General features: G+C 40.0%; 1 protein-coding gene across 5 annotated transcripts in view; it reads right to left on the bottom strand.

Moving 5' to 3' along the window:
* Positions 1 to 6098: 6098 nt before the first annotated feature.
* LOC118372022 (UPF0606 protein KIAA1549-like) overlaps positions 6099 to 19566 on the bottom strand; it is a 79133-nt gene continuing 65665 nt past the window's right edge. For 4 of the 5 annotated variants that reach the window (XM_052466023.1, XM_052466024.1, XM_052466026.1 and 1 more), the window contains 6 exons: positions 18455 to 18599; positions 16663 to 16983; positions 15036 to 15088; positions 14368 to 14510; positions 12181 to 12329; positions 6099 to 10483 (listed from right to left, as the gene is read on the bottom strand). In XM_052466023.1, coding sequence (XP_052321983.1) covers positions 10274 to 10483; positions 12181 to 12329; positions 14368 to 14510; positions 15036 to 15088; positions 16663 to 16983; positions 18455 to 18599 — 1021 coding nt within the window. In that variant the 3' untranslated portion in view covers positions 6099 to 10273. The remainder of the gene's footprint in view (positions 10484 to 12180; positions 12330 to 14367; positions 14511 to 15035; positions 15089 to 16662; positions 16984 to 18454; positions 18600 to 19566) is intronic. The other variant, XM_052466025.1, reaches the window with a different exon arrangement.

Raw genomic sequence — 19566 nt, 5'->3', positions numbered from 1 at the left:
TGTTTGTATTTAGTTGTATTGTTTGTATTGTTTTTTAGTTGTATTGTTTGTATTTAGTTGTATTGTTTGTATTGTTTTTTAGTTGTATTGTTTTGTATTGTTTTTTTAGTTGTATTGTTTGTATTGTTTTTTAGTTGTATTGTTTGTATTTAGTTGTATTGTTTGTATTGTTTTTTAGTTGTATTGTTTGTATTGTTTTTTAGTTGTATTTTTGTATTGTTTTTTGGTTTATTTTGTTTTGTTTTGTATGTATTGTTTGTATTGTGCTTTAGTTGTATTGTTTGTAGTTAGTTGTATTGTTTTTTAGTTGTATTGTTTGTATTGTTTTTTAGTTGTATTGTTTTGTATAGTTTTTAGTTGTATTGTTTGTATTTAGTTGTATTGTTTGTATTGTTTTTTAGTTGTATTGTTTGTATTGTTTTTTAGTTGTATTGTTTTGTATTTAGTTGTTTTGTTTGTATTGTGCTTTAGTTGTATTGTTTGTATTGTTTTTTAGTTGTATTGTTTTGTATTTAGTTGTATTGTTTGTATTGTGCTTTAGTTGTATTGTTTGTATTTAGTTGTATTGTTTGTATTGTTTTTTAGTTGTATTGTTTTGTATTTACTTGTATTGTTTGTATTGTGCTTTAGTTGTATTGTTTGTATTTAGTTGTATTGTTTGTATTGTTTTTTAGTTGTTTGTTTTGTATTTACTTGTATTGTTTGTATTTAGTTGTATTGTTTGTATTTAGTTGTATTGTTTTGTATCGTTTTTTAGTTGTATTGTTTGTATTTAGTTGTATTGTTTGTATTGTTTTTTAGTTGTATTGTTTGTATTGTTTTTTAGTTGTATTGTTTTGTATTTAGTTGTATTGTTTGTATTGTGCTTTAGTTGTATTGTTTGTATTTAGTTGTATTGTTTGTATTGTTTTTTAGTTGTATTGTTTTGTATTTAGTTGTATTGTTTGTATTGTGCTTTAGTTGTATTGTTTGTATTTAGTTGTATTGCTTGTATTGTTTTTTTAGTTGTATTGTTTGTATTTAGTTGTATTGTTTGTATTTAGTTGTATTGTTTGTATTGTGCTTTAGTTGTATTGTTTGTATTTAGTTGTATTGTTTTGTATAGTTTTTTAGTTGTATTGTTTGTATTGTTTTTTAGTTGTATTGTTTTGTATTTAGTTGTATTGTTTGTATTGTGCTTTAGTTGTATTGTTTGTATTTAGTTGTATTGTTTGTATTGTTTTTTAGTTGTATTGTTTTGTATTTACTTGTATTGTTTGTATTGTGCTTTAGTTGTATTGTTTGTATTTAGTTGTATTGTTTGTATTGTTTTTTAGTTGTATTGTTTGTATTGTTTTTTAGTTGTATTTTTTGTATTGTTTTATTGGTTTATTTTGTTTTGTTTTGTATGTATTGTTTGTATTGTGCTTTAGTTGTATTGTTTGTATTTAGTTGTATTGTTTTTTAGTTGTATTGTTTGTATTGTTTTTTAGTTGTATTGTTTTGTATAGTTTTTTAGTTGTATTGTTTGTATTTAGTTGTATTGTTTGTATTGTTTTTTAGTTGTATTGTTTGTATTGTTTTTAGTTGTATTGTTTTGTATTTAGTTGTTTTGTTTGTATTGTGCTTTAGTTGTATTGTTTGTATTGTTTTTTAGTTGTATTGTTTTGTATTTAGTTGTATTGTTTGTATTGTGCTTTAGTTGTATTGTTTGTATTTAGTTGTATTGTTTGTATTGTTTTTTAGTTGTATTGTTTTGTATTTACTTGTATTGTTTGTATTGTGCTTTAGTTGTATTGTTTGTATTTAGTTGTATTGTTTGTATTGTTTTTTAGTTGTATTGTTTTGTATTTACTTGTATTGTTTGTATTGTGCTTTAGTTGTATTGTTTGTATTTAGTTGTATTGTTTTGTATTGTTTGTATTGTTTTTTAGTTGTATTGTTTGTATTGTTTTTTAGTTGTATTGTTTTGTATTTAGTTGTATTGTTTGTATTGTGCTTTAGTTGTATTGTTTGTATTGTTTTTTAGTTGTATTGTTTGTATTTAGTTGTATTGTTTGTATTTAGTTGTATTGTTTTGTATTGTTTTTTTAGTTGTATTGTTTGTATTTAGTTGTATTGTTTGTATTTAGTTGTATTGTTTTGTATTGTTTTTTAGTTGTATTGTTTGTATTTAGTTGTATTGTTTTGTATAGTTTTTTATGTATCACGTATTGTCCGCACTGTAAAGCTTGTTTTCTCCTCTGCTCTCATCCTTCTAGACCTATCGGCTGCCTTCGATACTGTGAACCATCAGATCCTCCTCTCCACCCTCTCCGAGTTGGGCATCTCCGGCGCGGCCCACGCTGCGTCCTACCTGACAGGTCGCTCCTACCAGGTGGCGTGGCGAGAATCTGTCTCCTCACCACGCGCTCTCACCACTGGTGTCCCCAGGGCTCTGTTCTAGGCCCTCTTTATTCTCGCTATACACCAAGTCACTTTAGCTCTGTCATAACCTCACATGGTCTCTCCTATCATTGCTGACCAGGTTTCTGCATGTCTGGCAGACATATCAGTGTGGATGACGGATCACCACCTCAAGCTGAACCTCGGCAAGACGGAGCTCCTCTTCCTCCCGGGGAAGGACTGCCCGTTCCATGATCTCGCCATCACGGTTGACAACTCCATTGTGTCCTCCTCCCAGAGCGCTAATAACCTTTTTTTATCCTGGACAACACCCTGACGTTCTCAACTAACATCAAGGCGGTGTCCCGTTCCTGTAGGTTCATGCTCTACAACATCCGCAGAGTACGACCCTGCCTCACACAGGAAGCGGCGCAGGTCCTAATCCAGGCACTTGTCATCTCCCGTCTTGATTACTGCAACTCGCTGTTGGCTGGGCTCCCTGCCTGTGCCATTAAACCCCTACAACTCATCCAGAACGCCGCAGCCCGTTGGTGTTCAACCTTCCCAAGTTCTTCACGTCACCCCGCTCCTCCGCTCTTTGGCTTCCAGTTGAAGCTATCCGCTGACCATGGTGCTTTTAGGAGCTGTGAGGGGAACGGCACCTCAGTACCTCCAGGCTCTGATCAGGCCCTACACCCAAACAAGGGCACTGCGTTCATCCACCTCTGGCCTGCTTCCCTACCACTGAGGAAGTACAGTTCCCGCTCAGCCCAGTCAAAACTGTTCGCTGCTCTGGCCCCCAATGGTGGAACAAACTCCCTACGACGCCAGGACAGCGGAGTCAATCACCACCTTCCGGAGACACCTGAAACCCCACCTCTTCAAGGAATACCTAGGATAGGGTAAGTAAGGGTAAGTAATCCTTCTCACCCCCTTCTCCCCCAACAAGATGTAGATGCAAGTGGCTGTTCCATTGGTTGTCATAAGGTGTGTGCACCAATTTGTAAGTCGTTTGGATAAGAGCGTCTGTAAATGACTTAAATGTAAATGTAAATGTTTTAGTTGTATTGTTTGTATTTAGTTGTATTGTTTTGTATTGTTTTTTAGTTGTATTGTTTGTATTGTTTTTTAGTTGTATTGTTTTGTATTTAGTTGTATTGTTTGTATTGTGCTTTAGTTGTATTGTTTGTATTGTTTTTTAGTTGTATTGTTTGTATTTAGTTGTATTGTTTTGTATTGTTTTTTAGTTGTATTGTTTGTATTGTGCTTTAGTTGTATTGTTTGTATTTAGTTGTATTGTTTGTATTGTTTTTTAGTTGTATTGTTTGTATTTAGTTGTATTGTTTTGTATTGTTTTTTAGTTGTATTGTTTGTATCGTTGTACAGTATGTTACATTTGTGTGACTGTCCTTGTCTATCAATGTATCAGTGTTTTGTTACTTGTCACATTTTGTGTGTTTTGTTGACCTCAGAAGGAGTAGCTGCTGCTTCTGCAGAAGCTAATGTGGATCCAAATAGACAAATAAGTACAACACAAGTGGAAGATGTATAATTGCTACCCCCATGAGCGTACCACCCTCCTTCAGGCCATGGATGGAGCATGCAAAGATTTCAATACAGACCTACACTAAGTCTACAAAACATTATGAACACCTGCTCTTTCCATAACATAGACCAGGTGAAAGCTATGATCGCTTATTGATGTCACTTGTTAAATCCACTTCAATCAGTGTAGATGAAGGGGAGGAGACAGATTAAAGAAAGATTTTAAAACCTTGAGACAATTGAGACATGGATTGTGTATGCGTGTCATTCAGATGGTGAATGGGCCAGACAAAATATTGAAGTGCCTGTGAATGGGGTGTGGCAGTAGGTGCCAGGCACACCGGTTTGTGTCAAGAACTGAAAGACAGCTGTGTTTTTCACAAACAGTTTCCCGTGTGTATAAAGAATGGTCCTCCACCCAAAGGACATCCAGTCAATTTGACACAACTGTGGAAAGCATTGGAGTCAATATGGGCCAGCATCCCAGCATCCCAGTGGAACGCTTCCGACACCTTGTGGAGTCCATGCCCCGACAAATTGAGGCTGTTCTGAGGGCAAAGGGGAGGGGTTGCAACTCAATATTAGGAAGGTGTTCTTAATGTTTTAAACACTCAGTCACTGTATGTCAGGCTTGGATTCGCCATGACAAAAGATTTTTCCCAAGATGCATAAAAAATGAGGATATTTAGAGCGAAGCCGATGACAACCTATGGCCGAATGCTCAAGACAGGCTTGATACAAACTAGTGCCTACTAAACATTGTGAAATATGTCTTCAAAGATCACACCTTTGATCACACATGGGATGAAAATGATGGAAATATGATATTCAGTCAATTGTAATGGGTAGTGTATTGTCTGGTGTGAAAACACTACTGTAGCACACTACATTCAAAGGGCAATTTTGAAACACGTATCTTCACATTTCTTTACTACTGGATTCCCTCAAGGGAATGTTCTATCGTACCTCACAGACTGGTAGTCAATACCGTTGACACCTGTCATCCAAATCAGTCATCAATCCCCATTCACCACTCCCTCCGTACTACCATGCTAAAGCACCTGAGCCGACATTGTTGTAAGTGCAGCTTGTGCAACATAGGAGCACATTAGCTACTGTCAATGCTACTAACCCTGTGAATGACATGGTAAACACAGTGGGAGGCTGGGAGCTCTAGTGGGTCTGTGTCCTAGCAACCACACATCAAAAAGGCACCAATGTAAAGGTACTGGAAACAAACAGTAGCCTACATTATGATAGGCTTTGGTTGTCTTAGTAGTGAGTGGAGTGGGTTTCCATTGGTAACAATGCGTACAGTTTTAAGTTTTGATACTGTACCTTTGCTGATTCCACATCTCTTATGAGCAGTTATGCACCTACACTGTTTATCACTACAAATGACATTGATGCCTGGAGGCCACAGATGCACATTCATCCATTCATGCTTAACACATTCTCCACACTCCCTCATTGTTGCCAGGGTCTAAAATGTTTAAAGGGAGAACATTTCGTACATTATCAAGTATCTGTGTTAGGCTAAATGATGCCACACACACAACTACACCAGTGGAGGCTGCTGAGGGGAGGACGGCTCATAATAATGTCTGGAACGGCGCAAATGTAATGGCATCAAACACCTGGAAACCATGTTTTTGATGTATTTGATACCATTCCACTGATTCTGCTCCAGTCATTACCACGAGCCCGTTCTCCCCAATAAAGGTGCCAACCATCTCCTGTGAACTACATATTTACTCAAACACACACTCACCCCTCTTACAAGAGTGATGACCTCACTTTCAACAGAGGAGAGTTCTCTTTGTTTAGAAGTGAATGAAGCTCACCACGTGGTATTTTGTAATGAGATGGCACCACCGTGTGGTTGCATCTGGTACTTAACGTATTCAGACATCACTGCATTACTGTAGCAGCCTATGAAAACAAATGGACCTCCCTGGATGAAACAGCACTGCTAAGATAACTGTATTAAGAAATAAACTGCATATACAGAGAAATTGTGTGCTCTGCAAAATACATAATTATCATTTTACAAAATACTTTCAGGGGAAAATTAGAATGATAAGCAGCTGTTATGTGAGAATGAAATATGTTTTGCTTCTTAATCAGTTGCATGTTATAATCATGGCGATAGAATACCACAGTATTAAATAACTTAGGACACATGCAACTTGGGTTTCATTGGTTTTTAAAAGTGTTTCTTTTGGAACAGCATGCACAACACAAATGGAAAACAAACCACACACAGCCTTACACTACTGTTCAAAAGTTTGGAGTCACTTAGAAATATCCTTTTTGAAAGAAAAGCACATTTTTTCGACCATTGAAATCACATCAAATTGATCAGAAATACAGTGTAGACATTGTTATACAGTGTAGACATTGTTAATGTTGTAAATGACTATTGTAGCTGGAAACGTCAGATTTTAAAATGGAATATCTACATAGGAGTACAGAGGCCCATTTTCAGCAATCATCACTCCTGTGTTCCAGTGGCACGTTGTGTTAGCTAATCCAAGTTTATCCTTTTAAAAGGCTAATTGATCATTAGAAAACCCTTTTGCAATTATGTTAGCACAGCTGAAAGCTGTTGTTCTGATTAAAAAAGCAATAAAACTGGCCTTCTTTAGACTAGTTGAGTATCTGGAGCTTCAGCATTTGTGGCTTTGATTACAGGCTCTCAATGGCCAGAAACAAATAACTTTCTTCTGAAACTCATCAGTCTATTCTTGTTCTGAGAAATGAAGGCTATTCCATGTGAGAAATTGCCAAGATACTAAAGATCTAATACAATGCTGTGTACTACACTCTTCACAGAACAGCGCAAACTGGCTCTAATCAGAATAGAAAGAGGAGTGGGAGGCCCCGGTGCACAAATGAGCAAGAGAACAAGTACATTTGTGTCTAGTTAGAGAAACAGACGCCTCTCAAGTACTCAACTGGCAGCTTCATTAAATAGTACCAGTCTCAACGTCAACAGTGAAGAGGCAACTCTGGGATGCTGGCCTTCTAGGCAGAGTTCCTCTGTCCAGTGTCTGTGTTCTGTTGCCCATCTCAATCTTTTATTGGCCAGTCTGAGATATGGATTTTTCTTTGCAACTCTGCCTTTTAAAAGGATAAACTTGGATCAGCTAACACAACGTGCCATTGGAACACAGGAGTGATGGGTTGCTGATAATGGGCCTCTGTACACTTATGTAGATATTCCATAACAAAAAATTGTCGTTTCCAGCTACAATAGTCACAACATTAACAATGTCTACACTGTATTTCTGAAAAATGTGCTTTTCTTTCAAAAACAAGGACATTTCTAAGTGACCCCAAACTTTAGAACGGTAGTGTACATGAATGAAACATGCAACTCAACAAGTCAAACACATTAAACATGGTTGGTCCAGCCAACACAAAGTATGATCTTCACAATAAAACAAGACAACAGTCAAAAACAAAGGGAAAACATCTCTCACTAAATCTGAGAGATGTGCATGGGAGTTGCAGAACCAGCAGGTGGAGGCATACAGTACATTGTACATTGTCATTTAACAGACCCTCTTCTCCAGTACAGTATGGTACAGCACAGTGTTGTGAATGAAGCCAATCAGACCAACTAGGAGTCAAATCACTACAGGTAACTCAGTTTACAATCTAACTGCATGGGTGCAAATCTACATCCAGAAACAGTGTTGAATATTAGATGGTAATAAACCACACACTTTAGCACCAACTGTTAAGACCTATAGAACCCTTGTTGAGAGAAAATCCTGTAACTTAATATTGAGACTACAGTAGTTACAAAATGCCATACTGTACTATGATCCAAAACAGTCAATGGTTGTTGGAGTGAACAGAGCCTGGTTAAGACTCTCGAACAGACAGACAGGCAAGTAGAATGAGACAGGATGGGGGACATTAGTATGAGAGCACCAAAGGGAGGGGGATCCATAAGGTACATGTTGGTCATGAGGAGCCATAGTAGTGTGTGTCTGGTGTATAGTACTGTAGCCGGTGCAGGTAGCCTAGTGGTTAAGAGTGTTAGGCCAGTAACCACAAGGCCACTAGTTCAAATCCCTGAGCTGACTAGGAGAAAAATCTGTCGATGTTCCCTTATGCAAGGCACTTAACCCTAATTTCTCCTGTAAGTTGCTTTGGATAAGAGTGTTGTGGAGTGAAACTGGGATATACAGTATTTGGGACAATGTTCAACACTGATATAGTATTAATTCATCCAAGTCAGTGAATAAATGTAGTTTAACCCTACAACTAAAATCAATAATTTCTCTTTTATTTTATTTTATTGAAATATCACTTCAATGCCCACAGCAAAGCAATGTGTGTGGAGTTTGTTGAAAATGTTACTGAACAAAATGTAAAAAAAATATTGAACAAAGACAAATGGAGGAAATAAAACACGAGGCAAGTCCATTCAAGAATAAAAATAACATAATATGCACAAAACATCTCAAGTTGACAGATTGACTGAGCAGTAAACTGCGAACAATTAAAACACAGTACATGTAGCTGAACATTTCAATACTGCGTGGAAAAAGGAGGAAATAGATGAAGAATAAATACCCTGGAGATTGAACGAGTGTGAGCACTGACCCAGTTTCTCAGCTGAGAAAATACTGCATTTCCTTCAGCAATACAATGCATAATTGACTTGACCTATGAATCTTTCAATTACATTTCAGTTGGTGTGACTTGAAGGATATTCACTGAGAAAAGCCAAGTGCAACCCAGTAGTTTGCATACAGTGAATGAAATAGATCAGATTGCATGCCTGGATCTATTAGCTTAATAACATTGAATAGGCGCTGCAATCTGCATGTAAAGGTACTGTCAATCACTTTGATTTGTTTGCAGGTCAGAACATTTTATAAAATGCCACAAATGAATTATTATACACAATAAATGATCTTAGTGTAATAACTATAGAAATAATGTTGTCATGTAGGTTCACCATATGTTGGAATTTAAAGTCCTAACAAGGTAGCATCCTCAACAACCTGGATATATAAGGTCAAATGTGGACATTGTGCTGAAGATGTTGACAACAAAGTCAATGTAGTTGCATTGGTAAAGTAATGTTTATTACCATTTTATGTGGGCATTTTCTTTTCTTCAGAAATGTGGTGGGTACTCTCTTCGTTCACAGGACTTAATCCTGCTAACTGTTCCGTATGTCCAAACTGAATTTGGTAAAAGGGCTTTTATGTACTCTGCGCCATCGCCTTGGAATGCCTTTGTTGTTTTATGATTTCGTTATATCCCTGTGGTTTTTACTAGATTACTTGTAGTTTGTCTGTTATGGTGTAATGACTTGGTGCTGCTCATCTTTGCCAGGACGCTCTTGAAAAAGAGATTTCAAATCTCAATGAGCCCTTCCTGGTCAAATAAATAATAATGTATGGGAGTTGCTGCAGTATAATTATTGCAGCTCTTTGTGTCTAGTGTTGTCCCCCCGAACTCTGACCTTAGCTGTATAGTAGATTGAGACAGTTGAACTGACTCACTCTGTCACAACACAAGGCATTGTGTGGCTCAAGGCGTAAAACAATGTAGAACAGCTTCATCCAGCACCTGGGACAACTGGTTTCATGGAGTGTGTGCATATCACCCCTCCATATCATGGCAGAAAACACAAAGCGTTTAAAGAAGCACCAGAAGATGATGGAGGAGAAGAGCCTCTTCAAAAACAAAACCTGTATTGTAATGGTAAGAAGCATCACAGTTAAAAGGTAACATGGTATCAATGTTTGGAGCCTAAATGAAAGATGTCCTACTGATAGAGAAAGACCACTGTACTGTAAAATATTGTTAGGATGTCAAGGCAGCATGAGAGAGAATATCAAACCACATTGCTTATTATCATCATCATCATCATCATCACACACACACAGTCTAGACTGCTGTTTAAAAAGAACAAAAGCAACACCTCAAATGAAAAACAACTGGGCAGGGATCAGTGGTCATGGCCAACCATTCAGTTCACACCTTCTCCCTTAAACCTCTAGGGTCACTTATACTGTAGTACACTGTATGCTATAGGACAGTCTGGGTCAGGTACAGGGGTCTGGGTCAGAGAGCCAGAGCTTAGAGAACAGGTCATTCATATAATGACCCCATCTATGCTTAGGCTACTAGTGGCATATATGATGTCATCTCATTGAGTTTGGACTAGTTTGCCAATAGCCACCTTGACGCAGCCCAGGAGTACTGTCTCTCTTCTGTACAACAGAACTTCCATGGGAAGCATTGCTAGGTTGGAGCAGGCAGGCAGGGGCAGCGATACGACTGGTGGATGTAGCAGTAGAGGTTCACTGAGGACCAGAGGAGGCCGTCTGTCTCAGCTGTGGTAACTGGGCACGGCTTGCTGTTTCTGAGAGAGGCGCAGCAGCTCCTCCCTGATGGCCTTGATGAGGGAGGCTGAGGAGTGGTTTGGGGGAGAGGACTCCTCGGGGGGGTAGATGTCCAGGTGGGCAGAGGGCTCCCTTAGGGAACTCCTACTAGGCATCTGGAACATAGAGGAGGAGGAGTCAGGGTAGCCCAGAAGAACCTGAAGCACACAGGGAAGGAGGGAACGAAGAAGAGGAAAAAGAGAAGAGTTAAGGAGAAAAGAGGACATATCACTACACTTATCGATATATATTAAGGGATAGTTCATGTACAGATTGACAGCTGGGAGGTAGAAGAACTAGAGTGAACTGTCATGACGTTGGCCTGGGGGTAGGTTTATGACAGTCATAAATACCTCTTCCCCCATTTTTCCTCTCTCTACCCTACTGATGTGAAATTTGAAAATCCCTTCGTTAACATAGAGATTCTGGGAACATCAGAAGGTGGGGGGAAATGAACTATATTCTGGTAATCCGACCAATTGAACATATGCGGTGATACTTAATGAATATGATGTCAGTTCGGTTGTCATCTGAGACATTCTCATCAATGATAAGATGACAAACTCTACAGTGGAAAGTCTGCACATTGTAGTTATTGGATTCACATGGAATTGTTGTTCAATTTAAATGTTTGAATATAAAATTATTGGTGAAGAGATTAAATGTAATTTTAGCTTCCAAATGAGAGATTTGGGTTTTCATGAGGTTAGGGCTCTGCTCAATCAGTAGCTCGCCCCTGTGAAGGGACATAAAGCCTTGACGACAATATAACCTCCTGTTCCAAGTACGTGAGGTCTACAGCCTCTGCATTAAAAGGACTAACATGCCAACTACAGAACTAAGCCAACTTCAGTGTGAGCTTTGGTTGTGAATGGTATGAACTTTGAACTCTTATTCACTACAGAAGTGATACCTCCTAGCCGTTGAGTTAGCAACAGCAGCTGCAAACACGGGCTAGGAAAGAACAGACAGAGTATTCCATCTACCACACAAAGACGTTACTACAACGTATCCAATTGACCACCAGAGACATTCTTCAAAGGACAAAGGACTCGGTTTGGCAACACGGCCTTCCATCTACCACCAACCTACCGAAGTGCAGCTCAGAGTAAATATTTATTGCATTTTCATTTTCTAAATGGGCTGTAATTTAGAATGCATAAGATACTGTATTTACACGGGCACAGCTTCTTCCCTTTGTCCCTCAGTCTTCCCGCTCCTTCACTCAAACCCAGCCCCTTTTCTTTTGTGTAACCAGCTGTCATATCTGTTCCGCCCGCTAGGGACGTTTTCCTTTATGACGTAATTTGTAATCAAGGTATGATTCATTCTTTGTATATGTAATTCTGTGTGATTAGTTAGGTATTTCGTAAATAAATAATTAAACCCAATTTTGTATTGCTGATTCAACTTGTTAGCCAGGGTTCGTGAAGATAACCAAGAATTTACCATTTTCAGATGAGACTGAATTAAGGTGAAGATCAATATTGACTGCTATTGATGTAAATTATTACTAGGTCTTTAAGAGTTTATTCGGAAGATAACAGCTCTATAAATATTATTTTGTGGTGCAGCGACTCTCTAGTTAAATACATTTACATGATTAGCTCAATCAGGTAATATTAATTACAGAGAAAGGATTTTATAGAATAGCATGTCATATCACTTAATCTGGCATAGCCAAAGACAGACAGAACCAACATCCAGATCTACAGAAGTCAAACAGATATGCAGCAGCAATAGAGCATAGAACAACAATCATGCCATTGTCCTGTATATTTAGAGGACAGCTTGAAGAGGAAAATGGAGGTACAGTAAGTCTCATAAGGCAGTGTGAAGCCAGAGCAGGACTCACAGGGTCTCTGGTGGGTCTGAAGTCACCGTCAGAGTAGGGTGCCCAGCCTGAGCCTCCAGTCTGACCTGGAGGTGCCCTGCCACCTAATGGGTACCCCCCCTTGATCCGGCTCCCAAGATCCACCTGGTTCAGGTGATTGAGCTGGTTACCTACAAACAGATACGCGCACACACACACACACACACACACACACAACACACACACACACACACACACACACAAAAAACACATCAACCCTCAGCCATTTTTTACACTTAATCCGCTGTCACTTCTAATATGCTTTGATGCAATCCTTCAGTTGAAATGCACTCTGTGCAGCACCAGCACTCCATCAGGCAGAGTCCACATATAGAGTTGAAGTCGGAAGTTTACATACACCTTAGCCAAATACATTTAAACTCAGTTTTTCACAATTCCTGACATTTAATCCATGTAAAAATTCCCTGTCTTAGGATCACCACTTTATTTTAAGAATGTGAAATGTCAGAATAATAGAAGAGAGAATGATTTATTTCAGCTTTTATTTCTTTCATCATACCCAGTGGGTCAGAAGTTTACACACACTCAATTAGTATTTGGTAGCATTGCCTTTAAATTGTTTAACTTGGGTCAAACGTTTGAGGTAGCCTTCCACAAGCTTCCCACAATAAATTGGGTGAATTTTGGCCCATTCCTCCTGACAGAGCTGGTGTAACTGAGTCAGGTTTGTAGGCCTCCTTGCTCACACACACTTTTTCAGTTCTGCCCACAAATTGTCTATAGGATTGAGATCAGGGCTTTGTGATGGCCACTCCAATACCTTGACTTTGTTGTCCTTAAGCTATTTTGCTACAACTTTGGAAGTATGCTTGGGGTCATTGTCCATTTGGAAGACCGATTTGCAAAAAAGCTTTAACTTCCTGACTGATGTCTTGAGATGTTGCTTCAATATATCCACATAATTTCCCCATTCATTTTGTGAAGTGCACCAGTCCCTCCTGCAGCAAAGCACCCCCACAACATGATGCTGCAAACCCCGTGCTTCACGGTTGGGATGGTGTTCATCGGCTTTCAAGCCTCCCCCATTTTCCTCCAAACATAACGATGGTCATTATGGCCAAACAGTTCTATTTTTGTTTCATCAGACCAGAGGACATTTCTCCAAAAAGTATGATCTTTGCCCCCATGTGCAGTTGCAAACAGCAGTCTGACTTTTTTTATGGCGGTTTTGGAGCAGTGGCTTCTTCCTTGCTGAGTGGCCTTTCAGGTTATGTCTATATAGGACTCGTTTAACTGTGGATATAGATACTTTTGTATCTGTTTCCTCCAGCATCTTCACATGGTCCTTTGCTGTTGTTCTGGGATTGATTTGCACTTGTGGCACCACAGTACATTAATCTCTAGGAGACAGAATGGGTCTCCTTCCTGAGCGGTATGACGACTGCGTGGTCCCATGGTGTTTATACTTGCATACTATTGCTCGTACAGATGAACGTGGTACCTTTGGCATTTGGAAATTGCTCCCAAGGATGAACCAGACTTGTGGAGGGCTACAATATGTTTCTTCTGAGATCTTGGCTGATTTCCTTTGATTTTCCCATGAGATTAACAAAAGGCACTGAGTTTGAAGGTAGGCCTTGAAATACATCCACAGGTACACCTCCAATTGACTCAAATTATGTCAATTAGACCATCAGAAGCTTCTAAAGCAATGACATCATTTTCAGGGATTTTCCGAGCTGTTTAAAGGCACAGTCAACTTAGTGTATGTAAACTTCTGACCCACTGGAATTGTGATACAGTGATTTAAAAGTGAAATAATCTGTCTGTAAACAATTGTTGTAAAAAATGTATTGTGTCATGCACAAAGTAGATGTCCTAACCAACTTGCCAAAACTATAGTTTGTTAACAAGAAGTGGAGTGGTTGAAAAACGAGTCTTAATGATTCCAACCTAAGTGTATGTAAACTTCCGACTTCAACTGTATATGAACTCTCACAGCAAGCCAACAGCCAACCCCAGACTCTTTAATGATTCAATAGAGGCAAGGCTGTTTGAGGCTGGCAGGTTTATGGGAGGGGGTGAGTGGTCTGGGTTAAACGCAATGGTATACATTCAGTGAATGGTGAGCTGTGTGTGTGTGTGTGTGTGTGTGTGTGTGTGTGTGTGTGTGTGTGTGTGTGCGTGTGTGTGCACTCGTATGTGTACCTGTGGTGCCCCCTACTGGCCGTGGCCTGGTAGAGGAGGGCAGGTCTTCAGTGTACAGGCCCCTGGTGGAGTAGTGGCTCTCTGGAGGGAGCTGGTCAACATGTCCTGGGTCACCTGGTGGGTAGTTGGAGCCCAGGCCCTGTCTGAAATACACACAATCTCAAATACTGTTCCTACAGAACAATATCATAGCTTCCATTGTATCGTGCATCAACTGTACAGAAGTGTCGGTCAATATTTCAGTGTGTGGTATGTGTGGTATGTGTGTTTGTGTGTGTGACATGTACACGCGTGTCTCTCCATATAAGTATTTGCGTGGGTGTGTAAACTCATCAATTATCCAAAAGAAGATCGACCAAAGCAATCGCCACCATGTCTGTGTTTTATTGGGCATTTAGGAGCCCATCAAATAAAGATGGTCCAGACTAAATTATGTATGAGGCCCAACTCCCTGGCCTGCGGATAGACACCTGCAAGGGAGAGCATCCCCCAACTAAATAACTATAGATAATGTATGGATCAATGTAGCCTAGAGTCATCTGAGGAAAACTTAATAAAAAAATACTCCTCCTTTTCTCTCAGAGTTAGTTATCTACACATAGTATTACATTCAATAACATATTATGACGCATATACACATGATATTGTATCTCTGGTAAGCTACTCACCTCTGTAGTAAGCCTTGGAGTGAAGGAGGGGACATTCCTAACTCAGCGTATCTCTGAGGAGAGAAACAGGACAAAGACACACAGACACTGGGTAGACTCCAGGGACATCACTGAAGCTTGCAGATCATGTACAATCAAAACAGATATCACCCAATAACCCATAATAAATCAAGATAAAGCTGGAGCATAACATGGATATTTCTATTGACTGAATTTTACCTTACCCTTTGATACATTTTGGCTGAGAGTCTAGAATCGTACAGCACAGTAATTGGTGTTTTGCAGGAAAGGCTTTTCTGGTTTCTGTTGGATGTTATTTGAACCAGAACAGAGGGATTCAGAACTCTTTCTACACCTGAGCTAGCTAACTGGTTATATATTGGGCTGGTTTTAGACAGAGCTCTTACTCTCTGAATTCATTTCAAATGACTGGGGGTGAAATTTATAAAACAAAACAGGAACGGTCTAAGAAAATATTTATTTAGAGCAGCTGAATAGACTATTTGCTTTGATCAAATAGCCTATAATCTGTAACATATATGTTCTGGTCTTGGTTCAAATGCCCTAAAATGAATTTTGAACAGCAGACAGTGTTATATTTAAGAAAGGAATGCAGTGTAAATCTAAAGCGATGGCATATCCACTATAAATATAGTGTTGGTATTTGTTTGAAGCCTTTGCATCAGGACTGGAAACTCCCTGATTCATATACATAATTTATGATATACTGCTCCTTCGCCTGAGTATACAAAACATTAAGAACACCTGCCTTTTCCATCCAGGTGAAATCTATGATCCCTTATTGGCCTCCCGAGTGGCGCAGCAGTCTAAGGCACTGTATCTCAGTGCAAGAAGCGTCACTGCAGTGCCTGGTTTGAATCCAGGCTACATCACATCTGGCCGTGATTGGGTGGCGCACAATGGGCCCAGCGTTGGCCAGGGTGGGCCGTCATTGTAAATAAGAATTTCTTCTTAACTGACTTGCCTAGTTGAATTACAATTTAAAAATATTATTGATGTCACTTGTTAAATCCACTTGAATCATTGTAGATGAAGGGGAGGAGACAGGTTAAAGAAGCATTTTTAAGCCTCGAGACAATTGAGACACGTGTGCCAGTCACACACGTGTGACAATTGTGTACGTGTGCCATTTAGAGGGCGCACCAGTTTGTCTCAAGCTGCTGGGTTTTTCCACACACAAATGTTTCCTGTGTGTATCAAAAATGGTCCACGACCCAAAGCACATCCAGCCAACTTGACAGAACTGTGGAAAGCAATGGAGTCAACATGGGCCAAAGCACATCCAGCCAACTTGACAGAACTGTGGAAAGCAATGGAGTCAACATGGGCCAACATCCCTGTGGAACGCTTTCGACACCTTGTAGAGCCTATGCCCTGACAAATTGATGCTGTTCTGAGGGCAAATAGGGGTTGATGCTCCATATTAGGAAGGTGTTCCTAATGTTTGGTATACTCAGTATATATAATATTGTAAATCTTTCTAATTTAATCAGAGTTAATTTAAATCAGAACATATATCTAGAGTATTCCAGAGCAGGCTGAAGTCACATTTACAGTACAGTTGTGCTAGGTAATCAATAGGTCTATTGAAAGGCCTAGTACTTACTGAGGAGAACGGGCTGAGGGCTGGGTAGGTAGTACCCCAGGGGCGGGCTCCACCACGAGGTGGGGGGCTGGAGCTGGGGGGGTTGGAGTTGACACCGGGCAGGGTGATGCCGGCCGTGCTGCCCTGGGAGGTGGGGGAGACCAGGGCGAAGGCATCGTCCAGCAGGGAGTGCATCTGCTGCCTGGCCTCCTCGATGGAGGGCTGGGGGGGCATGTAGGGGGGCGGGGGAGGGGCGTGCCCCGGAGGCGGCGAGATGGGGCCCAGGAACACGTCGTCGTTGGGGGAGGGGGTCCCAGACTCTGGGGCCTGGTCAGGGTCCGACTGGGAACAATACAGGGTTCATACACATTTTGAGATGGAATTTCATGATTTTCCCATGACTTCCCCACGACATTTAACCAAATTTCCATGACCAACTATTGGCGGCGTCTCTATGTACGTATACAAAAGTAAGTGTAATGTGATAGACACTGTGCGCCTGCTCTCTGATCCCATACCCTCTCCTGTTGTTGAGCAAGGAACTTAACAACCCCCCAAAGTAGAATACATGTTAGGCAACTGTATAAAACACATGTAGTCAACCCTCAGTCTGGAGAGAAATTAGGTGTGCAGGCTTTTGATCAAGCCCTGCTCAAACACATCAGAGCCAGTTTATCAAGGTCTGGTTGAGAAGCACATTTCTAAAATGTAGTTTGTCAGAGGGGGACTGGAATAAAACCCTGCGCACCCATTAGTGCTCCTGGATGATGGTTGACCACCCGTGATGTAAAACACTGCAAAATTACAACCAAATACATTTGATGCCAATACACTGGATGCCCAAATCAACTGGAGGCATCATCAAATCTAATATTTTTCCTAAAATTAATGTTCAAGAATCAAAAATGATTTTGATTCAAATGATTAGAGTCACCACGATTGAACCGAATCCCAACTAATACAATGGCGAAGTGAATTGTTTAAATGAATCATATGAATCTACTTTGTATGGCCTTATTTGTGATGTCGGTGGAAAGTTTTTGGGGAGATGACGAAAACAATAATACATGCTATCAGTTAACTAGAGGGTACAACATTTGTTTTAAAATGGCTACATAGTTAGTCTGTTCTGTATCATATTTTATAGGCTAGGTCTACCTGATGCTGCAATGTCCGACGGCCCACTCGTCTTGCAAACACAGACTGCTGAAGTGTCATTCTAACCATGGCTGATATGTTGATTTTTTAGTTGATTGATAAAATAAATAACATTAACAGAAATTATTAAATTAATTTCCATGACTTTTCCAAAACTTTTCAGATTTGATCATTTCCCAAAATTTTCCAGGCCTGGAAAATACTATTTTAAAATTCCATGACAGGATTTTCTTGACCGTACTAACTCTGACAATAAGAGACTCAATTTTTCTAATGTATTACAAATGTTAAGAGAGGAGAGGGGGGAAATTAACATTCATGTTTAATGTACAGTATGTTACGTCTGGACCCGGACCATCTCTCTCTGTTAACATTATGGCACTGACTTTTAAAGCACCCTTTTATCCTGGCTCTGGTTGAGATCTCCATTGGAGGAAAATTGATGTATGTTTATCTGTGTGAGTGTACCAGTGGAGGCTGATGGGAGGAGCTATAGAAGGAATATAGAATGGGATAAATGGAACGGACTCAAACGTGGCTTCCATATGTTTGATTCTGTTCATTTCCCATTCCAGCCATTACAATGAGTCAGTCCTTATAGCTCCTCCCACCAGCCTCCACTGGTGTATACAATATGTTCCACAGGTATACCCACCACATAGGCCACGTTGTTGACCCCAGGGTATTTCCTGTAGGTGCCGTCACTGTCGTTGGAGATGAGCCGGTCCTTGTCTGCGTCAGTCAGGCTGCCGTTCAGCTGGTGCTTCTTCCTCTGCTTGGGAGAACGCCTCCCCCTGCCACTGAGAGACACATGTCAATACAGAGTAGTAGCCCACCTTTACATACAGTTGCTTCCCTCACTTCATGGAAGAGAAAACACACATCGACAAACATATTCCCTATAGCTCACAAATATTGACCACCTGGTCTGAAAATGGCACCCTATTCCGTATAGTGCATTCAAAAGAAGTACACTCAGAAGTAGTGTGCTATATAGGGAATAGGGCTCTATTCCAGATGCAACCACAGAGACAGAATCCAAACTTGTAGGCCAGGAATCATCTACTGGTCATTTGGAATGGAATCCCAGCAATTTGAATAGAGACATCCGACTGTTCAGGGTTTATTATTTAAGGGAGATAGCTTTTTCTGTTTCCCTAACATGTTTACAAACTGAAGGAGCATTTTTATAATATGTTAGACAGTGCATTTAGAACATTTTCAGACCCCTTGAATAGTTCCACATTTTGTTACAGCCTTATTCTAAAATGGAATAAATTGTTTTTATCCCCTCAATCTACACACAATACCCCATAATGACAAAGCAAAAAAAGTTTTAAACATTCAGACCCTTTATTCAGTACTTTGTTGAAGCACCTTTGGCAGCGATTACAACCGAGTCTTCTTGGGTCTGACGCTACAAGCTTGGCACACCTGTATTTGGGGAGTTTCGCTCATTCCTCTCTGGAGATCCTCTCAAGCTGTCAGGTTGGATTGGGAGTGTTGCTGCACAGCTATTTTCAGGTCTCTCCAGAGATGTTCAACCAGGTTCAAGTCCGGGCTCTGGCAGGGCTACTAAAGGACATTCAGAGACTTGTCCCGAAGCCACTCCTGCGCTGTCTTAGCTGAGTGCTTAGGGTTGTTTTCCTGTCGGAAGGTGAACCTTCGCCTCAGTCTGAGGTCCTGAGTGCTCTGGAGCAGTTTTTCATCAAGGATCGCTCTGTACTTTGCTCCATTCATCTTTAATAAGATCCTGACTAGTCTCCC

The sequence above is a fragment of the Oncorhynchus keta genome, chromosome 17 (genome assembly GCF_023373465.1).
Source record: "Oncorhynchus keta strain PuntledgeMale-10-30-2019 chromosome 17, Oket_V2, whole genome shotgun sequence".
Taxonomy (NCBI): Eukaryota; Metazoa; Chordata; class Actinopteri; order Salmoniformes; family Salmonidae; genus Oncorhynchus; species Oncorhynchus keta.
Note: the sequence above shows the minus strand (reverse complement) of the source record. Positions and strands in the feature narration are given on the sequence as shown.